Raw genomic sequence first — 20,634 nt, 5'->3', positions numbered from 1 at the left:
ACAGTGAGCCACAATCATGCCACTGCACTCCAGCCTGGGTGACAGAGTGAGACGCTGTCTCAAAAAAACCGAAAAACAAGAAACAAACCCAAGCAAGAACAACAAGAAAAGAAATACTGGGGATTAAAGGCCCATACCATAGACCTGTGTACATACTGAAAACTAGGAGAGAAAAACCATGGTAGTCCCTGGAGAAATCATTTGAGACCAGTTTTTAGAGGTCAAATGTCTGCATGGTAATGTGGGACAATCGTACTTGCTGAAGTCGAAGGTAGTTTTATTTTATTTTATTTTATTTTATTTTATTTTATTTTATTTTATTTTATTTGAGACAGTCTCACCGTTGCCCAGGCTGGAGTACAGTGGCATGATCTTGGCTCACTGTAACCTCTGCCTCCTGGGTTCAAGCAATTCTCTTGCCTCAGTCTCCTGAGTAGCTGGGATTACAGGCACCCGCCACTACACTCGGCTAATTTTTTTTTTTTTTTGTATTTTTAGTAGAGACAGGGTTTCACCATGTTGGCCAGGCTGGTCGTAAACTCCTGACCTCAAGTGATCTGCCCACCTTGGCCTCCCAAAGTGCCGGGATTACAGGCATGAGCCACCATGCCCGGCCTATTTTATTTTTTGAGACAGAGCCTTGCTGTTTTGCCCAGGCTGGAGTGCAGTGGTGTGATCTCGATTCACTGCAACCTCTGCCTCCTGAGTTCAAGCAATTCTTGTGCCTCAGTTTCCCAAGTAGGTGGGATTACAGGCACATACCACCATGCCCATCTAATTTTTGTATTTTTAGTAGAGACAGGGTTTCACCATGTTGGCCAGGCTGGTCTGGAACTCCTGACCTCAAGTGATCTGCCTGCCTCAGCTTCCCAAAGTGATAGGATTACAGGTGTGAGCCACTGCACCCAGCCGTCAAAGGTAGTTTTAGCCCAGTGTGGGGATCCCAAGACTGCCCATGAAGACACGTGGACCAGTGCATACTGAGTGGTGGTAAAGGCTGATAGGCCAGGTGGGAGCAAAGGCTCGGGAAGGCAGCACTTCCCTGAGGAAGCTTCCCGAAACAAATGGAGCTGCTAGGGCCCGGACCATTGGTGCTTTCTTCCTCCCTCAGCAGGATGGCTGGTTACCCTCACTTGGATGAGGGATGGTCCACCAGAGAGCGTGTGCATGGCTAGCGGGTGTCAGTACCCTATGCCCTGGTATCCTGTGTCAGTCATAACTGACTCCAAAGCTCCCTCCACGGTCTAGGGCTGTTCTCCTCTGCAGTAAGATGCAGAGGAGAAAGGCTGTTTACCTTTCAGCTCCAGAAAACTCACCACCCCTCCACACAGGGAACACTCCCCTCTTACCTCCTCTATCATGGAGATATTGAGGAGTTAGAGGGAAAGGAATAGGAGAACTTCCCTTTCTCCAGCAGTTGGACACAGGAAGTTGCTGACACAGGTCTGGTGACCTGACATGCTGCTATTTTTATAGATATCTATGCAGTGTCCAAGCTGTAGTTGCTCAATAAATCATGGGCCAAACGTCCACTTGCCACAAGCAGCTTATCTATTAGACCTTTCTCTCAATCATTTATCTGCTCTGACACATATGAAAGGATGACATCTTCTGTGTAACACCCTCCCGTGGGTGCATCAGGATTATGCACCTCAGCATAGATAAGGTGGGTTATGTGCTGTTCCTCCCACCAACCAGCTTAGTGACTTATATTCTGAGCTCTTAATAAGTGTTTGTTAAATAAATGAGTAATTGTAACTCTGCTCTTTTCTAGGTTATAAAGCATATCAGAATGTGAATGAGCACAGCAATATGCTGATAATCTTAAACTGTTAGCTTTGGCATGCAAACTCTTAATAATAAGGAATTATCTATAACAGTTTACAATGTGTGGGTACAGGATAAGGATAATCCCATTCAAGATTACCGGCATTGTTGGTTTGTCGTATAACATATGGTCTTTTTTCAAACTCAAAAGCATACAATTTTCTAAAAACAAAAACAGGTCCTCAAGCCAGCTGGTCTCCAAACCATTCCTACATTGGAGTGGACTCTTAGTAAATAGGCCACAGGTCCTGGATCTGTTGGGATAAGTGGTGGAATACTGAGGCAGTGGTAGCGGCCCTCCCTCATCCCAGCCAGGCTCTGCATGCATCCTGATCAGACGCCCCATCCAGAGACTTGGGCGAGTCTTCGACCACAGGAAATTAGGCCAATATAGAGGAGTTTCTTATCAGCATAATGGCCTTCTCCATCTGCTGCTGGAGAATGAGGCCCAGCCACCACCTGCCTCTGCCCCAGGGCATGACGGGGCAGCAGGACTCTTCCAAGTGTCAATGGAGAACACAGGATCCAGCTGGATCCACAGAAGGCAACAAGGGGCACGCCCCACTATCTGCTTACTTGGACTTGAGATGCTGAATGGTGCCCATACATCGAAAGGCGCCCTTTACCATGATGGCCAGCCGGGTGCACAGCGCCTCACATTCTTCCATGCTGTGGGGCAGGAGAGACGAGGTGAGCAGGAGAGGATTCCCACCCACCTTCCCCAGCCCTGGGAATCTCTTGCCTGTGGGATGTGAGGACCACAGCCCTCCTTTCTCTGATGATGCTCACGATTACATTCCACAGCATGCGGCGTGCCTGGGGGTCCATCCCTGTGGTGGGCTCGTCCTGGGGGGTGGAGAGAAGTTTGGGGGCACAGGCTGGGAGCTGGCCCTTCTGATTACTGCTTCCCCCTGGGCTGGCTCCCCTGTGGAGGATGAGCTGACAGAAGGCGCAACAGTCACTCCCCTCACTTGAGCAAGACAGGGGTACCCTGGTGTAGGGTACGGAAGGCAGGAGGTGGATCCGAGAGTAAAGAAGCATGGTGTCCACCCTGGGCCCATTTCAGCCCACGAGGGGATTAAAGTGGATTAAGGCAATGACAGAATTCTCCTCAAAAAAAGAAAATCCTGCAAATACATTTGTCAGGAGGCAGGGAGGTCACTCAGGTCACTTCCTTGGTTCCCGCTGTGTCCTGTGCCCTGTGCCCTCATGATCCTTGGGCTGCATGGGCATGGCCTCAGGCCTGGCCTGGCTCAGGAGCCTTTGACCCAGCTCAGTGCTCCTGTATGGGGACCAGACACCGACAGGCCGCAGAGCAGGCCAAACTTCCCGGCTGTGAGCCGATGGCCCCACAGGAGACAGCCTGGGAACGCAGGATGTGCGCAGTCCCAAGTCAAAGCTGTGCCATGACTTGTTTTTCTCCAGAGCTGTGTGAACCAAACACTGGGCTGATCGCTCAAAATGAGCAACACAGGAAACAGTCCAGACTAAAGCCAAATTGCTGCAGTTTCTAAATCTGCCAGCCCAGAACCTATTTCCCCAACCCGAGAGACGCAGCACTTGGTTTAAGCCCTTGGTGTGGCCCAAGCCCGCAGTTACCAGCAGCACCAGCGGTGGGCAGCCGATGAGCGCGATGGCTGTGGAGAGTTTCCGCTTGTTGCCCCCACTGTACGTGCCAGCCAGGCAGTCGGCGTAGACAGTCAGGCCCAGGCTCTTAATACTCCAGTTTGCAACCTAGGGAAGAAAAAGAAATGCCATTTGGAGAAGACAAGCAAATACCCCAAACCTCCCCCAGTTCAAAGCCTTGGGCTCCCAGATCTCACGCCTCCAGAATGAAAGCCCCAACTAGGGTGAAACAGGCTCCTGCTGGCTCCTGTCCTCTGGCATGTGCTTCAGGCGCCAGACAGGGGCTCTTTCACTCTGTGTCTTGGATCCCAGGGTGGCCCGGTCTGCTCAGCATCTGTTGGGTGTAGCCCCCTGGGAAATGGACTTCAGCCTTACAAAGAGCAAGACAGTGGGTCTCGCCCAGCGTCCTGGACCATGGCTAGGAGTGGAGGAGGAAGGGTCTGTTTGAGAAGATGGTGAGTCCCAGACCTGTTGATCCCACCCCTCAAGAGGGTTACACCCAAAGCCTTGTGCATCCGACACATACCTATGGAGCACTGACCATACACCGGGCACTGAACCAGGCACTGGAGAACAATGTGAACGCAGCCATTGCTGCTGTCCTCAGACTGCGGGAAGGTGACAGTCAAAATAAACAGAATACTGGCAGATCGTGACAGTGCTGTGAGGGAACGATGACAGAGACACCAGGTGTGTGTGCACATGCACAGGAGGGGATCTAGGGAAGCCACTGGAGACAAGCTCACCATGCTTCTGCCTTCTGTACTAGTCCCCTGTGCCTGGAATGTTCCTCCCTAGGTGTGCACGTGGCTCCTTCTCTCACCTCTAGTTCTTCATTCAGGTTCTCTCCTCTGCAGGCTCTCCCTGGGCCACCCTACCTCAAAGTGCAAACCCTACCCCAACAGTTCCTCCCTGCATCAATTTTCCTTGAGGACTTTTCACTCTCTAATGTACTGGATATTTTACCTATTTATCTATAGATTGTCTATCCCTCCCACTAGAATGTAAGCTCCATTTTTAACTTTTTATTTGGAAATAGTTTCAAACTCACACAAATATATAGGAATAAAAATAGTTCATAGAATTATTAACTAATAAACCCTTCTCTCTCACACACACACAATTTTTTGTGACCCGTTTGAGGGTAAGTTACTCATCACAGCCCTTCACTCCTAAATACTTCAGGGCATATTTCCTAAGAATAGAGATCTTCTCTTACATAACCACAGTACATTATCAATGTCAGTAAAATTAATGTTGTGATACATTTACCTAATCTACTGTTCATAGTTCAGTTTTGTCAGTTGGTCCAATAATATCCTTCTATCATTTTTTTTCTCTTCTGCACAAGATGTAGTCTATTGTCTGTTATTCAGTCATTATGCCTATTTAGCCTCCTGCGATCAGAGATATTTCCATAGCTCTTTCTCTGTCTTTTATGACTCTTATATTTTTGAAGAATACAGTCTCCTTTTTTTTTTTTAAGGAATATTCCTTCTTTGGAGCTTATCAGATGTTTCCTCATGATAAGATTCAGGTTACATATCTCCAATCTGGATTCTACATAAGTGAAATTGTGTCCATCACAGGGTATCACATCTCGGGGCATGAGATGTTCATCTGCCCCTTATGGTTAATTTTGATCACCCAGTTAAGGTGCTGTCTAATTTCTCCATTGTAGATGTTAATTTTGATCACCCAGTTAAGGTGCTATCTAATTTCTCCATTGTAAAATTATTATGTTTCTCCCTTGTAACCAATAAGCAATCTGTACAGAGATACTTTTATTTCTTTAAAATTACATTATTATTATTTTTTTAAGAGACAGAGTCTTGCTCTGTTTCCCAGGCTGGAAAGCAGTGGCTTGATCACAGCTCACTGCAGCCTCAACCTCCCAGGCTCAAGCATTCCTCCCACCTCAGCCACCTGAGTAGCTGGGACTATAGGCATGCATCACCAGGCCCAGCTAATTTGTTTGCTAATTTTTTGTAGAGACAGGGTCTCCCTATGTTGCACAGGCTAATCTGGAACTCCTGGGCTCAAGCGATCTTCCTACTTTGGCCTCCCAAAGTGCTGTGATTATAGGTGTGAGCCACCATGCCCAGGCCATTATTTTTTTTTTAAAGCACTTCCTTACTTTCTGGCATAAGATATTCCAAGTTCATTTGATACCTATGCCACTCCAGCCCTGGAATTTATCATTTATTGGAGGAATCAGGGTTACTTTTAGTGAGGAATGTTATTAAGACAAAAGTCTGAGCACTAAGTGTGCTCATGGCTACTGGGGTGTTTTTGCTTCTTGACCCTTTCAGAAGACAGATACACACATGCAAATATATGTATATATATACATGCCTATGTGCATGAAACATGAACACATCTGCATGCATCCACAAACACAAGCATATAAATATTCCTGAATTCCCAGTGCTATCTCCAGTTCCAATCCATGACCTCACAGTTCTTTCTTGCTTTTCCCTTTTCCATATTTGTAAGTCCCTTCTTCCACAGTGAGAATTCTGGGTCCCAATAACATCAAAATATTTATTAATTTATTTAATCCTGTAACACATCTAAAATTTTTGGAATCACTTTGCCTGTACCACTACAAAAAACAAACTAAAAAGAACTCAGAAATTATTTGTAGTTCTTCTCCCCTACTCCACCCCGCCCAAGAATGAGGATATAGAGTCAAACACTGTGTTCAGTAGTTGTTGGTATTAGCTCTATCCCCCTTTTGCAATTTATTTGAAATAAAATTGGGTTACTTTATTTAGTTTGCTGTCAGTGTTAGGTTTTCTTTTTGTTTTCATTTTTGCCTACTTCCCATTCTTACTGATTTTTTTTGAATATGTGGAACATTAACATGCTTCCAAAAATTAAAACTATACAAAAATATATCGCCAGAAGTACTGTTTCCTCCCATTTTTCTTTCTTCCCATTTTCTTCTTGTTGATCACCAAATTCATTGTTTTCTGGTTTATCCTTTCTACGTTCTATTTGCAAAGGTAAGCAGACGTACATTTACTTTCTCATTTTTCCTTCTTTCTTACATACAAAGTAGCATTCTATATGTTCTGTTTTCCACTTTGCTTTTTTTCATTTAACAGTATTTACTGGAAATATCTCCATATCAGTGCACTGAGATTTTTCTTTTTCTTTTTTATAGTTGCATAAGACTTTATTGTGTGTCTGTACCATAAATTATTCAGCCAATCTACAATGACTAAACATTTAGGTAACTTCCAGCATTTTGCAATTACAAATGCAATGGATCACCTTATACATATTCATTTTGTACTGTGGGAGATGCATCTTCAGGATAAACTCTTAGAAGTGTGATTGCTGAGTCAAAGGATAAATGCAACCATCATTTTGTTAGATATGAGAGTGGGGATTTTTTTTTGTCTGTCTTGTTCACTGCTATACCCCTGGTTTCTAGAACAGTACTTGGCACACAGTAGACACATAGTAAACATTTGTTGGAATGAGTGAATGAATGAATAGCATGCTTCAGTTTCTCATCTCCAAGAGAATGCACTCTCATGAAACAGGCTTATAATTAACCAGACTCCTATGTGGCCACAACAAACCATTTTTCACCTTTTCGATTTCCTCTGCTGGTACACCTCGAAGCCGGGCATAAAGGTAAAGATGTTCTCGTCCTGTGAGCAGCTCATCAATTGCATCAAACTGAGGACAGTAGCCCATATTTTGATGGACTTCAGAAATATTGGTTAAAATACTGCAAGAGAAAAAGCAATTAGTGAGTATCCTTCAAGGAGGTAGAGGGATGACCATAGAGCTAGGGCTGGAGAAGCTTCTGCCAACAGGAAAAGGAAGCTGCTTCTTCTCTTCTCCTATTTGGCTTCAGAAATGCATGGGATATTTGGGAATCAAAACAGGCGCCCTTCGGTTAGAAACTGAATCCTGTCAGATTCTTCCATGTTTCCATGTCTAGGATTAATTGAATCCCTGTTACGCCAAAAGTCAGCTTTCATTTTGGATCAGATCACCTCACATGTGAGTTTAAAAACAGGGAAGATCAGGTTTAAGGAAATGATTCATGATTTTTCAATAATTTTCAGACATTTGGGAAGTAACTAGAAAAGATGGATGTGTCCTGATGGAAGTAAACTTCTCTATCTGTATTTATTGGCAAAGATAGCAATGAAAGAGGAGCCAGTCAGATAACTACCCACAGTGAGAGGCCTGCAGGGAGCAGGGGTAGAGTGAGTTAGGTTCCACCAACTCCCTTTGGCTAATATATTCACCCTCACTAGAAAATATATTGCCAAGATGGAAAATAAACTATACATAGACATTTAGTCTAATCTCATCCTTTTCTTCTTATAGCTTAGGGTCTATGAATAAAGGATGGATGATATAGGACGGTACAGAGAGAGACCATTACAGTTCCCCACAATATCAAAAGCCACCAAAGGCATGGCTGGGCCAATTAAAACTACTCAGGGAAGCAAGTAGGGTACGTTTCCAAATCAGTGGGAGCTACCGTACCAGATAATCCCAATTCCGTGTCTTAAACCTATAGTTTCTTTCTAGCGTCCAGCTCCGTTTTACCTTCTGGATGTCAGACTGTGCCTCACTTGGACACAGTTGTAACTTGATGTCTCATAAATGTGCTCATGGAAAATTCTATGATATCTTTCCCCTCCTCTACCCTGCCATGACTGCTTTTGTCACCATGAGGAAGTCACCTGCGTGGTCACTTGCAGGTGAAGCTGGATCTGTTGAGATAGACTCAGCCATGACCTGGCTTCACCCCTGCCTGTCCCTTTTCTGTAAACCCAGTAGGGCTGGCTATGGAGGCCAAAGAACCAAATTCATCCTGTCTGAGCCAGTGAAGCATGCTGAGGACTCCTCATGCCCACTGGGCATTGGGCCATGCTGAGGATGGCTTTCAGGGGAGAGAAAGAGGCCCCAGTCAAGCAGATGCTGGACAGATGTCAGCAGCAACTAACTCCACTTATAAACCAGGGCAGAGGCTTCCTCTGGGCACCTCTATTGTGTGTGCTGAAGTTTTAGTGTTCAAGATTTTCCTGCAGCCAGGAAAGAGGCAGACAAGTGAGAGCTCATCCTCTCTGTCCTGCCTATAGGGGAAAAATCTGTTTAAACACATTTTATTACAGACAGCAGCAGTCACCCTCCAGAATCCAAGGGCACACACCAGTTTTCCCTCTATGCTCCTTGGTCTGGCAAAGCCAAGTATCAGCCTACAAATAGCCAATGCAGGTTAAGCTACCCCAAGGGTCCATGCGTGAGCCCCTATCTAGAAACTCAACCCAGAGGAAGGATGCTTCATTCATCACAGGGGTTCTTAACCTGGGATTCAAGAGCTTCTGCAGGATCATAAATGTGACCTGGGGCTCAGTAAATTCCCTGAAACTTTTTGCAAAAATGTGTGGAGGAAGGTAATGGGAAATAATAATGCATTTTTATGGGAATAGGCTACAAATATTCATCAGATGCTTAAAAGGTTCCATGACCTCTAAAAGATTAAGAACCACACACTGAGTGCTTCCCAGGTCTTTCCAAGAATCCATCCCAACAGAGGAATCTCTTAACCATCACAATTCAGTTCAATTTTCCAGTGGGTCTATGTGTTGGGCTTTTTGGACCATGCTCTCTGGGAGGCCTCCTTCTCTGTACAGATCTTTCAGGGCCTCAGAGCCACCCTAGTATAGGGTCTGATGATCACCCTTCCTATTCTCCTCACAGGACCTGTGAGAGACTTCCTGAGACAGGAGGAGCAGGATACTCACCTCTTGCCTGCTACGGTGGCATCCCCTGAGGTCACTGTGGTATCCCCAGTGAGCATCTTGAATGTGGTTGTTTTGCCGGCACCATTCACTCCCAGGAGGCCAAAGCACTAGGAGAAAACACAGAGCTAGCCTGGCCCTAGAGACCAAGAAGGTCTAAAATGTCAGGCCCCAGGGTAAGTGTGTGAGCTGGGGGAGGCATTTTAGACCTGGGCTGCCATCAGAGGCCACGAGCCATGTGTGGCTACTGAGCACTTGAAACACATCTAAGTCCCAGTTGACATGGGCCCTGAGTGTAAAGATTCAAAGACTTAAAAACAACAAGAAATTGTCAAATATTTCATTAATAAGGTTTTCTATTAATTACATTTTGAAATAATATTTTGGATATATTGAGTAAAATAAAAAATACCAGTGAAATTAATTTTACCTATTTTCTTTTTACTTTTCTCATGTGGCTAGTGGAAGATGTAAAATTACATATGTGACTTGCATTATGGCATTATGTTCCTGTTGAATAGCTCTGCCTTATGGGGAGGAGAGGCAGGCACAAGAGCTGATGTTCAGAAGACTTTCACATGTGGTCTGCAGAGTACCCACCTCTCCAGGGCGAACTCCAACACACAGCCTGTCCACTGCTGGGCTGGAGGTGCCTGGATAAATCTGCAAGATATGAAGAAATCGTACCGAGAACTGAGACAGGGTTAGAGCAAGGAGGGGAAGAGGGAACAAAGAGCAAAGGATGGTTTAGGAGAAAACTACCAACACTAGGAGGTTACATATTGACATGGGCAGGCACAGAGGTGTGGTGAGTACTGAGACATCTCAAAGCTGACTCATGCTCTGCAGAAACAGAACACAGAAAAGGGAGTGATGCTCAGCTGGAGTGATTCTCGCTGAGGCCCTGTGTCAGTGCCCGAGATGAATAGCAGGGAATACACATTGGAATTAGATGTTCTTGGAAGACGAGTTATAACACAGAGATGATGACCCCACATAAAATTAGGAACCAAATTGCTTGCATAAGCATATCAACTGTTCTATAGAAGGAAAATGGCAACATCATGCCAACTGTGGATCTAACCAGCACCTCCAAACTCATACCCATTCCCTTACCTTGGTTAGTTCATGTAGCCTTAAGATGTCAGTTTTACTTCCACCAGTAATAATTCTTTGTCTTTCTTCAGCCACATCATCATCTTCATCAACAATGGGCTCCTTAGTGGGCTCAGCAATCCTAGATGAAGAAAAGGGGTCAGGATTGGGCTGGCTGTACAGCGTCCTTGGCACTGTCCTTTCCATTGGACTTCTTCCATTTCCTTGCTTCTGCTTCCCTCTGGGCTTCCATCCTTTAAGACTTAAATTCTAAAAAGGGCTCCCAGCAGGAGAGGCATTAGGTATTAGGTAGAGAGGTCAGGTGCTCATGTCCAGAGTCAGCCTTGGGTTCCAGTCCTGGCCTCCTCATGTGTGATCTTGGGCATTGGACCTCTCTGAACCTTGCCTACTTCGACCATGTGATGAGGAGGGGGTAACAATACCTGTCTCATAGGATTGTGCTGAAGATGAACTCAGCACAGTGCCTGGCACAGAGTAAAGACTCAGGGCCTGGGATCACCGTCAGGACTAAAACGCTTCCTCTACAGCAAGCACTCAGTAAGGGGTAGTTACTAACCTCCGAGCCTCCCACTTCCTCCAGTCTGCCCTGCCAACTCCACCTTTCCAAAACAGAGTTGTCATCAGGCCACCTCATGCCTCAAAACCTTCTGAGGTTCCCCATCAGCTGTAGGTTGAAGCCCTCCCTCTGCAGCTGTAGTTACAGCCCTGCAATCCAGCCCCACCTACACTTCTCACTTACCTCTTGCACTAACTCCTCTGTCAGCAATTGGCATCTCCCCCTGGTTCCCAGTGCTATTGGTCATTCCCGTCTCCCAGCCTCCGCATGTGTTTCCAGTCCCTCAATGTTCTCCTCCTCCTGCCCCACCAAATGGAATCTTCCCCATTCTTAAAGACACAGCCTCTTCTTTGAAACCCTCCCTGACCTTCTGGAAGCCAGGGACTATGGTGTACTTCTCTGGTCCTCTTTAGGCCCTAAAGCAGGCAGGACTCATTCAAATGTGTTGACATCAGAGTTTGAAGCTAATGAGTCAATTTGGATAGTCAACCTCCTGATCCGCTCTCTCCCACACAAAGGCCTCTAAAAGGTATGGCCAAGGCTGCAGAAAGGGTCTGCAAGGGCTGAGGGTGCCAAGGACAACAATTCCTGACACTGTCTCCCATAACTAGAACTGCTTGTGTATCTTGTTTCATCAGGAGTGTGTTGACACCTGTGATCTCATTCACCTCTCACAGTCCTGTGAGTAGAAAGGCAGATTCATTTCCAATAAATCAATTCCCTGTGGATCAAAACATAAAACCAAGTCCTTGGAATCTATTTACAGGTGACCACACTCAGCCTGAGAGGAGGAAAAGTTAAGAAACAAAACACTACTGGGGAAACCTTGCTACGAAGGGCTGCTGCTTGTCAATTCAGGCACCTGGGTGAGGACAATAAAGGTAGGCCTGGATTGCAGAGGGCAGTAAGGCAGGGGCTTCAGGAAGAGCCTGTGGAAGAATGGCAACTGCCAGCTAACCTGGCATTTGAGAAGCCCTGGTCAAAAGTCAGGGTTGGCAGCTACCCACCTTCCTCCAGGAGTGGGAGGTCGTGATCACTGCCCGCACCACTCCACATGGCTCCCATATTACTCCCATGCTCCCAAATCTCTAATTAGCAAAGGGGCCTGCTGTGTCCCTTCTCTCATAAATACATTAGTGTATTTCCTAGTACTTTGGATATCCCGTAACCATTGTTATTTGCAATACTATCATCTAATCAAAATACACATTTGGTAATTAAATGAGAAGGATTAAATATCGGCAATTGAAATTACTAGCACTGCATTTTAAATATTTTAAAGTAGATGCTCTTCACATATTTGAATGTGCCTATTTTAACCTGATTCTCTACTTGTATTATTGGAGAAAAGCCAGGCTTTGAGAATGTAAAAAAAAACATCGTGGAGTGGGGCTCCTGAGGAAAGAGATGACCATGTGGGTATAAGGTCCAGTTCTGGATGCCCTGAGCTGCCCACTGGCCCCAGGGTGTGGCATGGACGTACCATTGGGAGAGGAAGAAGTGGCGCTGGACCAGGAGGGTCAGGAGGAAGTACACCACCCCTTCCACCAGCATGGCAAACAGGTTCTTCCCAATCAGGTCCCAGTGGAACGGGTTTGCAGAGTGCTCCTCACCTGGGCATCAACAGGAATTGAGTCCACTTCAGCCGCCCCAGCTCACCCCACAGACCTGGCCACAGCACAAGGCCCACTAGACCAGGCCTTATGTGGGAACGAGCAAGAGCCAAACACCCGCGTCATCTGGGCTGCCCTCCATCCCTCCTGTGGCTCCTCAGCCATGGAAACAGAGGCACCCTAATCCCCTCTAGCTGGCAGGACACTTCCAGCCCAAGATCCCCTCCCAGCACCAGCCCCTGCCACAGTCTGATGCAGGAGCCCCCCCCAGTAGCCCTCCCAGCTTTGGACCCAGGGCCCATGCTCCACGGGCCTCGGCTACCACCCACCAAACCGGGCATAGACATCTGTCACAGCCTGGCTCAGTGCAAGGTCAATGAGGCCCCGGCCCAGGCAGAAGTGGGGGAAGATAATGAGCAGCTTCCTCAGCACGGCGTTGAACCTGAGCAGCGTCTGAAACAGAGAAGTAGGACTGTTGGAAACGGAGCAAAGCCCACTCACCCCTCTCTTCAGCAGGTGGGGCCCAGATGCTCTCACAGGACAGCACAGGCGAAGGCCTGCAGACAGAGAGTCCTTGCAGCCAGACTGGCCACTGGAGGGATTTGTCCAGCAGAGCATAATGGGTTTGTGATGGAGGTCATGAAGTACTTACAAGCAGTGCCTCAAGGCCAGGCCAAGGAGCTAATCAATTAAATGACCAGTCAAGGACTGGGGCTCTCTGCAAGTTTCTAGTGGGCGGAAGCTGCCCCTTTGTCTATCCAGGCAGCATCTTCTAAACATTTACTATGCTCAGTACCATGTGGGCACCAAGGCTAACTGTGAGGAACCTGCATTACTGTCCTTACCCCTCCCCTAGGTGACTCTGGGGGTGACAGCAGGAATGTGCAGAGAAGCTGCAGCCCTCCTGTTGTCCACTTAGGGAGCTCTCCCTGCAGACTCACTTTGAAACAACAGGAGCCCTCAAGGCATTTGTTAACAACAGCTGCAGGGGGACAGCAGGCCCTGAGCCATCTCCAGCTCTGCTTTTCAGCCCCTCACGGGGCAACTACCATTGTCTAGGGAGAGGAGGGCTGGAGACTCTCTCTGGGGTCTGTGTTAAGCCAGGGACTTGTTTTCGAGTGGTCGGACTTGGCATATTGGGCAGAGTCTCCCCTGAGAAAATAGAAGGGACACCAAGGGGTACGAGGCCAGCATAGCTCCTGGCTGGGCCACTGCTGTCCATCCCATCTGGCTCCTCCTTGTCCCACAACCTCCTCCCTCTCCAGCCTCCACACCTGTGCCCACATTACCTCATCCTTCCCTGCCTACACCGTTTCCCCACTCTTTCTGGAATCGCTGTGCTTTTTGGCCTCTAGGCCCAGGCATGTGCAGGCTGTTACCTATTGCTCCAAGCAGGAAAGAATGCTCTTTTCCCTTCTGCTTTCTGAAGATTCCCGTTCTTCTTTAGACGGCTGGCTCAGAGGGTGCCTTCTCTTACAAGCCTTCCAAGATTCCCATGAGAAAGTATCCATTCCTCCCTCCCAGCACTTATCACATTCCCATGATTAATTTTTTAAAAATCTGCCTAGTTTCTCTACTAGTCAGTGGGCCCCTGGAGGGTGGGCACTGAGTCCTAATTATTTTTGTGTCCTTCCTAAATAGCTGCACAATGATTAGCTCAGAGTAGGCACGTCATTATTTATTAAATGGGCTAATAGAAATCTACAGGCTGAAATTGAACTTCCTCCACCACGGCTCCCCCAGCCCCTGCAGCCTGGCTCTTCCCACTGCCTCTGGCCTGCAGCGTGTTATCTGCCTCGCTCCTCTGATGCTCTGTCACACACTGTATTATGGAGGATCATACACTGTGGCTTATATTGTTGTAAACTTCGTGGGCAGGTCCTTTTCCCACTGGAATGGGAGCCTCTGGAGGGCAGGACGAGTGGGCCACGCTTGTTTATATCAGCACACACCCAGCACATGGCGTTCAGCTGGTAAAGACCTACTGACCGCACAGGGGCGGCAGCTGCTGGGAGCTGGGGAGCCTCCTGTGGGATACTGGGGGTTTCCACAGCAGCTGTGTATCTGATAATTTACATGAAAATACCAGCTTTTTGAAGGCGGGTGCTTAGCAAATGTTGGCTAAATGGGTGCAGCCTCAGAGGGGAAAATGTTCTGAGTTGCTTTAAGCTGGCTATTTAATTATTCTGAAAGAACACTCTCTTAAGACTTAGTGGGCTGTGAGCCTGTGACAAACACAGCTCTGCAAAGCAGCATTTTCAGTCACCAGGGTGCTCTGGCCATCTGCTGGGGCTGTGTTCTTATCCCCCCCCTTTCCAGAGTCTGACTCTGACATGCTGAATTTCTTATCATTCATGGGACAGATGAGGCTTCATTACTTGTCCAGTGGCCATGAAACCCTAACAAGATCTGGAAAGAATCAGTCTCAGGGGTCCACGGGTCTGGGCAGTTCACGGTGGGGCCTCTGCACAGATTTGTCCTGTGTTCCCCAGCAGGGCCCAGAGGCAGGTGGAGGTGGGTGCGGCAGGGCAGCAGTGCAGATGTGCTGGCCGGTCCCACCCTCTGAACTGGGAAGAGCTAATGAGGAGAGGAAAGGTTGAGGTGCCTGGGGACACAGGCACGTGGGGAGGCAAATGTTCCAAGGACAGCCACAGCCGGGACTCAGACACAGCGGTGGGGACTGGGAGTGTGGAGTGTGGAGTAAAGACAGCCCTGCAGTGACTGCCTTCTTTTTTTCCCCCTCTTTTTATGATTCAGTTTGGCCATCTGTCTCTGGACAGGGGGAGGTCAGGTGGAAGGGACAACTGGGCTTGGCAGCTCATAAAATGAGGCATTCAGCATGGAGAATCCCCAGTCTCTTCATCAAGATTGACTTGCCCAAGGAATAGTATATGTCAGAGTGTTACAATTTCCATAAGAAAGTGGGAGAAAGACCGTATAGGGATCTGCTGATGTGTCTCCAGAGCACACAGGAAACTCAAATAAGAGTTCGCCTCTGGAGAAGAGAACTGGGTGAGTGGGAAACAGGGGTAGGAAGGAGATTTTTTCATTGTATGCCTTTTTGTTCCTTTTAGATTTTGAAATCACCCAAATGTATTGTGTGTGGGTGTAAAACCCAACACCCAAAGTCCCTGAGGAAACCTTTCTGAAAGAGTAAGCAAAGCTTAAAGTTTATTGCAAGAATAAAGTTTTGCTTGTGGAATAAACACAGAAAACCATTTCATTCAGAGCACAGAAATGAAAAAGGAGCTTATAGGAAGGAAAGAAGGAAGAAGGAAGGAAGGATGGAGGGAGGGATGGAGGGAGGATGAAAGGAAAAAGGGAGACAGGGCAGAAGGAAAGAGGAAGGGAAGGAGGGAGGAAGGAAGGAAGGAATGAAAAAGGAAGGAAGGAGGGATGGAGGAAGGAGGGAGGAGGGAGGAGAAGAAGGAAAGACGAAAGAAGGATGGGAGGGAGGAAGGAAGGAAGGGAGGGAGGGAGGGAGGGTCAGGGGTAGGGAGGAAGAAAGTGGCACTCATCTGCATTCAGCTGCTACATGGACGATGCTTGCCCCTGGCTCTGCTTGACCAACACATACTCTACTATCCTACTAATCAAACAAAAAAGCCAAGAAAGTTATGCTCACCCGGTTATTCTCAAATAATTCCAAGATGAAGGTAATAGCACTGCTGTTGATGCCGATGAACAGATTAGCACAAGATAAAGCCACATAGGCTGTGCTGGGGACATCAAACAGGAAGGATGCTGGGTACATCATGGGAATGACCGCCCATCTGTGTGAAATGAGACAACTCAGAGTGATGGAGTTCCACATTCCATTCCATCTACAACACGTCTAGATATAATGCACTCCCCTTACACCTGAGGTGATGTGTGTGAACTGGCCAGAGTCCCAGGGGACCAGAGAGATACTCCATTTGTTGGTCTCTGTGCCTCAACTTTAAATGGAGATAATGATGCCCGCCTTGACCACTTCATGGGGTTTTGTGAGGAGCAAATGGGCTGCTAGCTGTGTATGTACTCTGTAAACTACAAAGCCCTGTACAATTCATAGGAGGGTTCTCCAACCTGCAACACTTCCCACTCTAGGCTGGGTCAGCAAAGCCCAGCTGAGGTCATCTCAGATGAGCCCAGTGAGCTCATCTTCACAGCTTATAGTCAGGTTGGTTCCCAAATTCTCTATTTCCAAGAGAAATATGTGGAGACCAATGCTCTGGCAAGGCTCTACTGGCCCACAGAGGAAGGACCAGGATCACTATTTTCATTTTACAGATGAGGAAACTGAGGCCCAAATGGATGAATTACTCATTCAAATTTACACATGTGGGAAAGAAAGTTGCATGCTGAGCCCTGTAACTCTGCTGATGTAACCCCTGTGTCATCCTCTGTCCCTGACTCAGGAGGAGCTTTTTGGCCGGAGTCTTCTACTGTGTGCGGTAACTCTTGGCCAGTCCACATGGGGACGCTGAGGTGGACAGATTGGCCACAGATGAGTGAGAGTCAGAGCTGGGTGAGGAGCTGGGGAATGGCTGACCCCCAGGCTTTGGTCAAGGCCTCAGTTTGAGTAGAAGATTCAGACCATGTGGGACTTCTCTCGTTGTCACTGACAGGACCAGGCCTCAGGGATACCTCTGTCAGTGGAGTCAGAAACAGAAGCCAGACAGATCCCTGGTTATCAGCCTCAGACCCTACCTGGGGCCAGAAGCTAAACTTGTGGGTGCTACCACCACAGGACAGCCCAGGTTTTCTGTCAGGAGATGATCCCCCACCCCCACCACCAGGCTTCTCTTCAGAGGCATTAGCTAATGGCCCAAACAGCTTACCCATACAGCAGGAGCAGTGCCACAAGGGCAGGAAGGTTTTCTGGAGAAGTGTAGGCTTTCTTCTGAAACCCGATGAAGATGCCCACCACCAGCCCAGCACTCACGGAATAATTCATCTCGGAAAGAGAAGAGGAGAGCAAGTCGCTTAACCTCTCAGACCTGCTTCTAGCTCTGCAAAATGAGGGGTGGGGCCCGGCTCCTCCAGCTCGTAGGGTCTGGGATTCTGATTCGACTTGCTTTTTAAACAGTTCTTGGTTGGCAAACATATGTTAAGGTGTCACTAGTCCTCCTACCCCACCCCGTGCTCTACCTCCCTGCCAAGGGAACCTTCAGTTTGTATATTTTGAAAGGATCAATTACAAAATTCTGCCTGGTCTCTCACTCTTTCAAATTGGTCATAAAGTTTTGTTGATTCTTCTTTCTAAGCATGTCTTCAGAATTCAGAAAAACTTAAAGCCTAGTTCTTGGCTTCACAAAGCTCAAATAAATATTGATACCCTTTTTAAACAATTTAGTCCTACAGCCATTATACTGGGCACAGAAAGGGGACAGCAACAGTGGGGTTAGGGGAGGAGCCACAGTGATCAGGAGCAGGGCAAGAACCAGAGACGGGCTTCCTCAGAGGGCAACCTGGTGTGGGGTGTGGAGGCCTCAACGGGATGAGAAAGATATCCTTACAGGAGGCTGATCTGGTGTGGGGTATCAGAGGTAGATAGATAGAGAACTATAGATAGAGGTGTGTGCATACCTGTGTGTGTACATCCATATCTTCCCTAGTTCTATCACTGAGAAGGCCTGGGACCATTGGTGCTCCAGAGGCAATGAACATATCTAGCACTCAGACCTTGGTTTCTGAGGGACACTTCCCACTGGCAGGAACCAGGGCTTCTTGGGGAGAGGGTAGGAGTGGGGATAATGGAAGGATGAACCTGGAATATCTTGCTGTGCCATTGAGCATGGAGGAGCTCCAGGGAGATGAGGACCCGAGTCAAGACAATACAGAAGCCAGCTTCAAGGGGCCCCCACTGACCACACTGGGGATAATGTAAATATCAAAAAAAAAATGATAGTCTTGGATCATAGTCCATTGATTAACATAGGAACCATGACTGCATACAGAGATAAATGGATGAATAAATGGAAAGTCGTATAATAATAGGATATTTATATATCTTTGAAGTGCCTCTACCTGAAATTTGTATTTATTATAAAGGGGAAAAGGGTAATTTTACAGTGAAGAAGCTCAGCAGACACCTTCTTAAGTGACCGAACTGAACATCATCAGTAAGAGAACAAATTGAAATCAGAAGCTACCTGATAGGATGCAGTGAGAACACAGCATCTGTTCGGTGATACTGCTGCCAAGATGCACACCCTCAACCTGGGCAAGAGGAAACCTCAGACAAGCTCAGACCAAGGGACATTCTGCAAAATAACCAGCCTGCAATCCTCAACAGTGTCAAGACCATGAATGTTAACGAAAGACTGTGGAACTCTTCCAGGCTGAACAAGACTAAAGAAACAGCACAATCAAATATCACACATGATTCTGAGCTAGATCCTTTTCTCTGAAAGACATCACTAGGGCAATGGGTGAAAGAGGAGTGGGGTGTGAGGATTAGGTGGTGGTGACACATCAATGCTGGTTTCCTCATGTTGACAGTTTGTGTTGTGGTTGTATGGGGTGTATCCTCGTTTGTAGGAAGTACACATCAGAGGTGCTGAGGGGTGTGAGAGAGAGAGACAGGAAGAGAGAAATAAATGAGAAGGGGCATCTTGCTGAGAAGTTACTTTCAAGTGACTCAGAAAAAAAGGTTTGAACTGTACTTGCGACTTTTCCGTAAGTCTGTAACTGTTTCAAAATTTTAAAGAAAAACAGATGACACATATAAGAATTTAAAACATCATATATATGCTAAGTGAATGACATAAGCAATAATTGTTTGTTCCTTCATTCAACTTTTTTTGCCACTGGCTAATGGTGGTACTAAGTTCCAAAATGATAGATCGCAGAGGTGAGATTCCAGGCCAGCTTTAAAATCCTGGAGCATCAGAAAGCCTGCTAACATGGTGCCTGCCATCTTCTACTCCTTCATTGGACTGCCAGCTAGTATCACCTCCCACCTCAGATGTCCACTCTATCCTAGCTACATCTCTCTCCATAGGCTCAGAGATCCCTGTAAGTGCGCGCGTGCACACACACACACACGTGGGCCAGCCCCAAGTGTGTAAATTCTATTTCTCATCTTTTTAAAAAAGTAAAATTAAAAGCCCCAGCACTTTTCTAAGTAACTTTTCAGTGCCAGTGGGCCTAGCTCCTTTTATATTAGCATCACAGGGCCAATGTGGCACCTGCAATTGATGCTCTTATCCAAAGAGAGGCTTTCAGGTTCTGACCTCCTCCCCGTGCGTTTATGAATGTTTCCTCATGTAGCAGAAGAGAGAGGAAATAATTTAGTTGCTGCTGATAATTTCTGGTTTTGTATTGTTAAGTGATAGCTGCTTACTAAGCTGAGTAAGATAGAAATCATATCTTCAGGAATTCTAATATTCACCATAATTTTTAAAAGCCACAGAAGAGAAGGTCATTTGGTGTTGGTCTCCATCAGTTGGTATATCTTATCATCGCATGAAGTGGAGGCTCATGTTGGTCTTAAAATGTTGAGATTTCACTACTCAAGACACCTAGAATAGACTGGGGTTGATGTCATAATGATCCCTGCTACATTATAACTAGGCCTTTACTACCAATTCCTTTGACCCTGCAGCCTGTAATAAGGTACCCTATCCTGACCCCTCCCTACCCCCACCAAACTTGGTTGTAAGGAAGGCAGTAGTGTGCTACTGATTTGATAAATATTTTTTCTTCATTTTTCCCTGTAGTGGTGGTTAATCTAATCAGTGAAGGTCTTATTACTTTGGCCACTGGCTGGGGTTGCCAGATTTGGCAAATAAAAATCTAGGATCCCTAGTGAAATTTGAGTTTCAGATAAACAACCAGGTTTTTTGTTTGTTTGTTTTTTGTTTTGTTTTTTTTTTTTTTAGTGTAAATATGTCCTGTGCAATATTTGAAGTAGGGTAAGCTTATACTAAAAATTATTCATCATCTGAAATTAAATTTAACTGGGTGTCCTGTATTTATCTGGTGACCCTACCACCAGAGAAGTTTTACCCTTACCATTTTGAAGGTGGGGCAGGATTTGAGAAGGTGATTTGGGGTGAAAGACCCCTTCATATTACCTTCTCAGCACCAGACTGATTCTAGGAAGCCCAGACCCATGCCTGCGGTGCAG

The 20,634-nt window shown here is 46.7% G+C and overlaps 1 protein-coding gene across 2 annotated transcripts in view; it reads right to left on the bottom strand.

Moving 5' to 3' along the window:
- ABCA4 (ATP binding cassette subfamily A member 4) overlaps nucleotides 1-20,634 on the bottom strand; it is a 127,107-nt gene that overhangs the window by 5,636 nt on the left and 100,837 nt on the right. For both annotated transcript variants that reach the window (XM_054475816.1, XM_063664591.1), the window contains 11 exons: nucleotides 17,342-17,457; nucleotides 16,144-16,291; nucleotides 12,848-12,971; nucleotides 12,389-12,518; nucleotides 10,350-10,470; nucleotides 9,834-9,896; nucleotides 9,237-9,343; nucleotides 7,057-7,198; nucleotides 3,427-3,561; nucleotides 2,570-2,673; nucleotides 2,404-2,496 (listed from right to left, as the gene is read on the bottom strand). In XM_054475816.1, coding sequence (XP_054331791.1) covers nucleotides 2,404-2,496; nucleotides 2,570-2,673; nucleotides 3,427-3,561; nucleotides 7,057-7,198; nucleotides 9,237-9,343; nucleotides 9,834-9,896; nucleotides 10,350-10,470; nucleotides 12,389-12,518; nucleotides 12,848-12,971; nucleotides 16,144-16,291; nucleotides 17,342-17,457 — 1,283 coding nt within the window. The remainder of the gene's footprint in view (nucleotides 1-2,403; nucleotides 2,497-2,569; nucleotides 2,674-3,426; nucleotides 3,562-7,056; nucleotides 7,199-9,236; nucleotides 9,344-9,833; nucleotides 9,897-10,349; nucleotides 10,471-12,388; nucleotides 12,519-12,847; nucleotides 12,972-16,143; nucleotides 16,292-17,341; nucleotides 17,458-20,634) is intronic.

Source organism: Pongo pygmaeus, chromosome 1 (assembly GCF_028885625.2).
Source record: "Pongo pygmaeus isolate AG05252 chromosome 1, NHGRI_mPonPyg2-v2.0_pri, whole genome shotgun sequence".
Lineage (NCBI taxonomy): Eukaryota > Metazoa > Chordata > Mammalia > Primates > Hominidae > Pongo > Pongo pygmaeus.
Note: the sequence above shows the minus strand (reverse complement) of the source record. Positions and strands in the feature narration are given on the sequence as shown.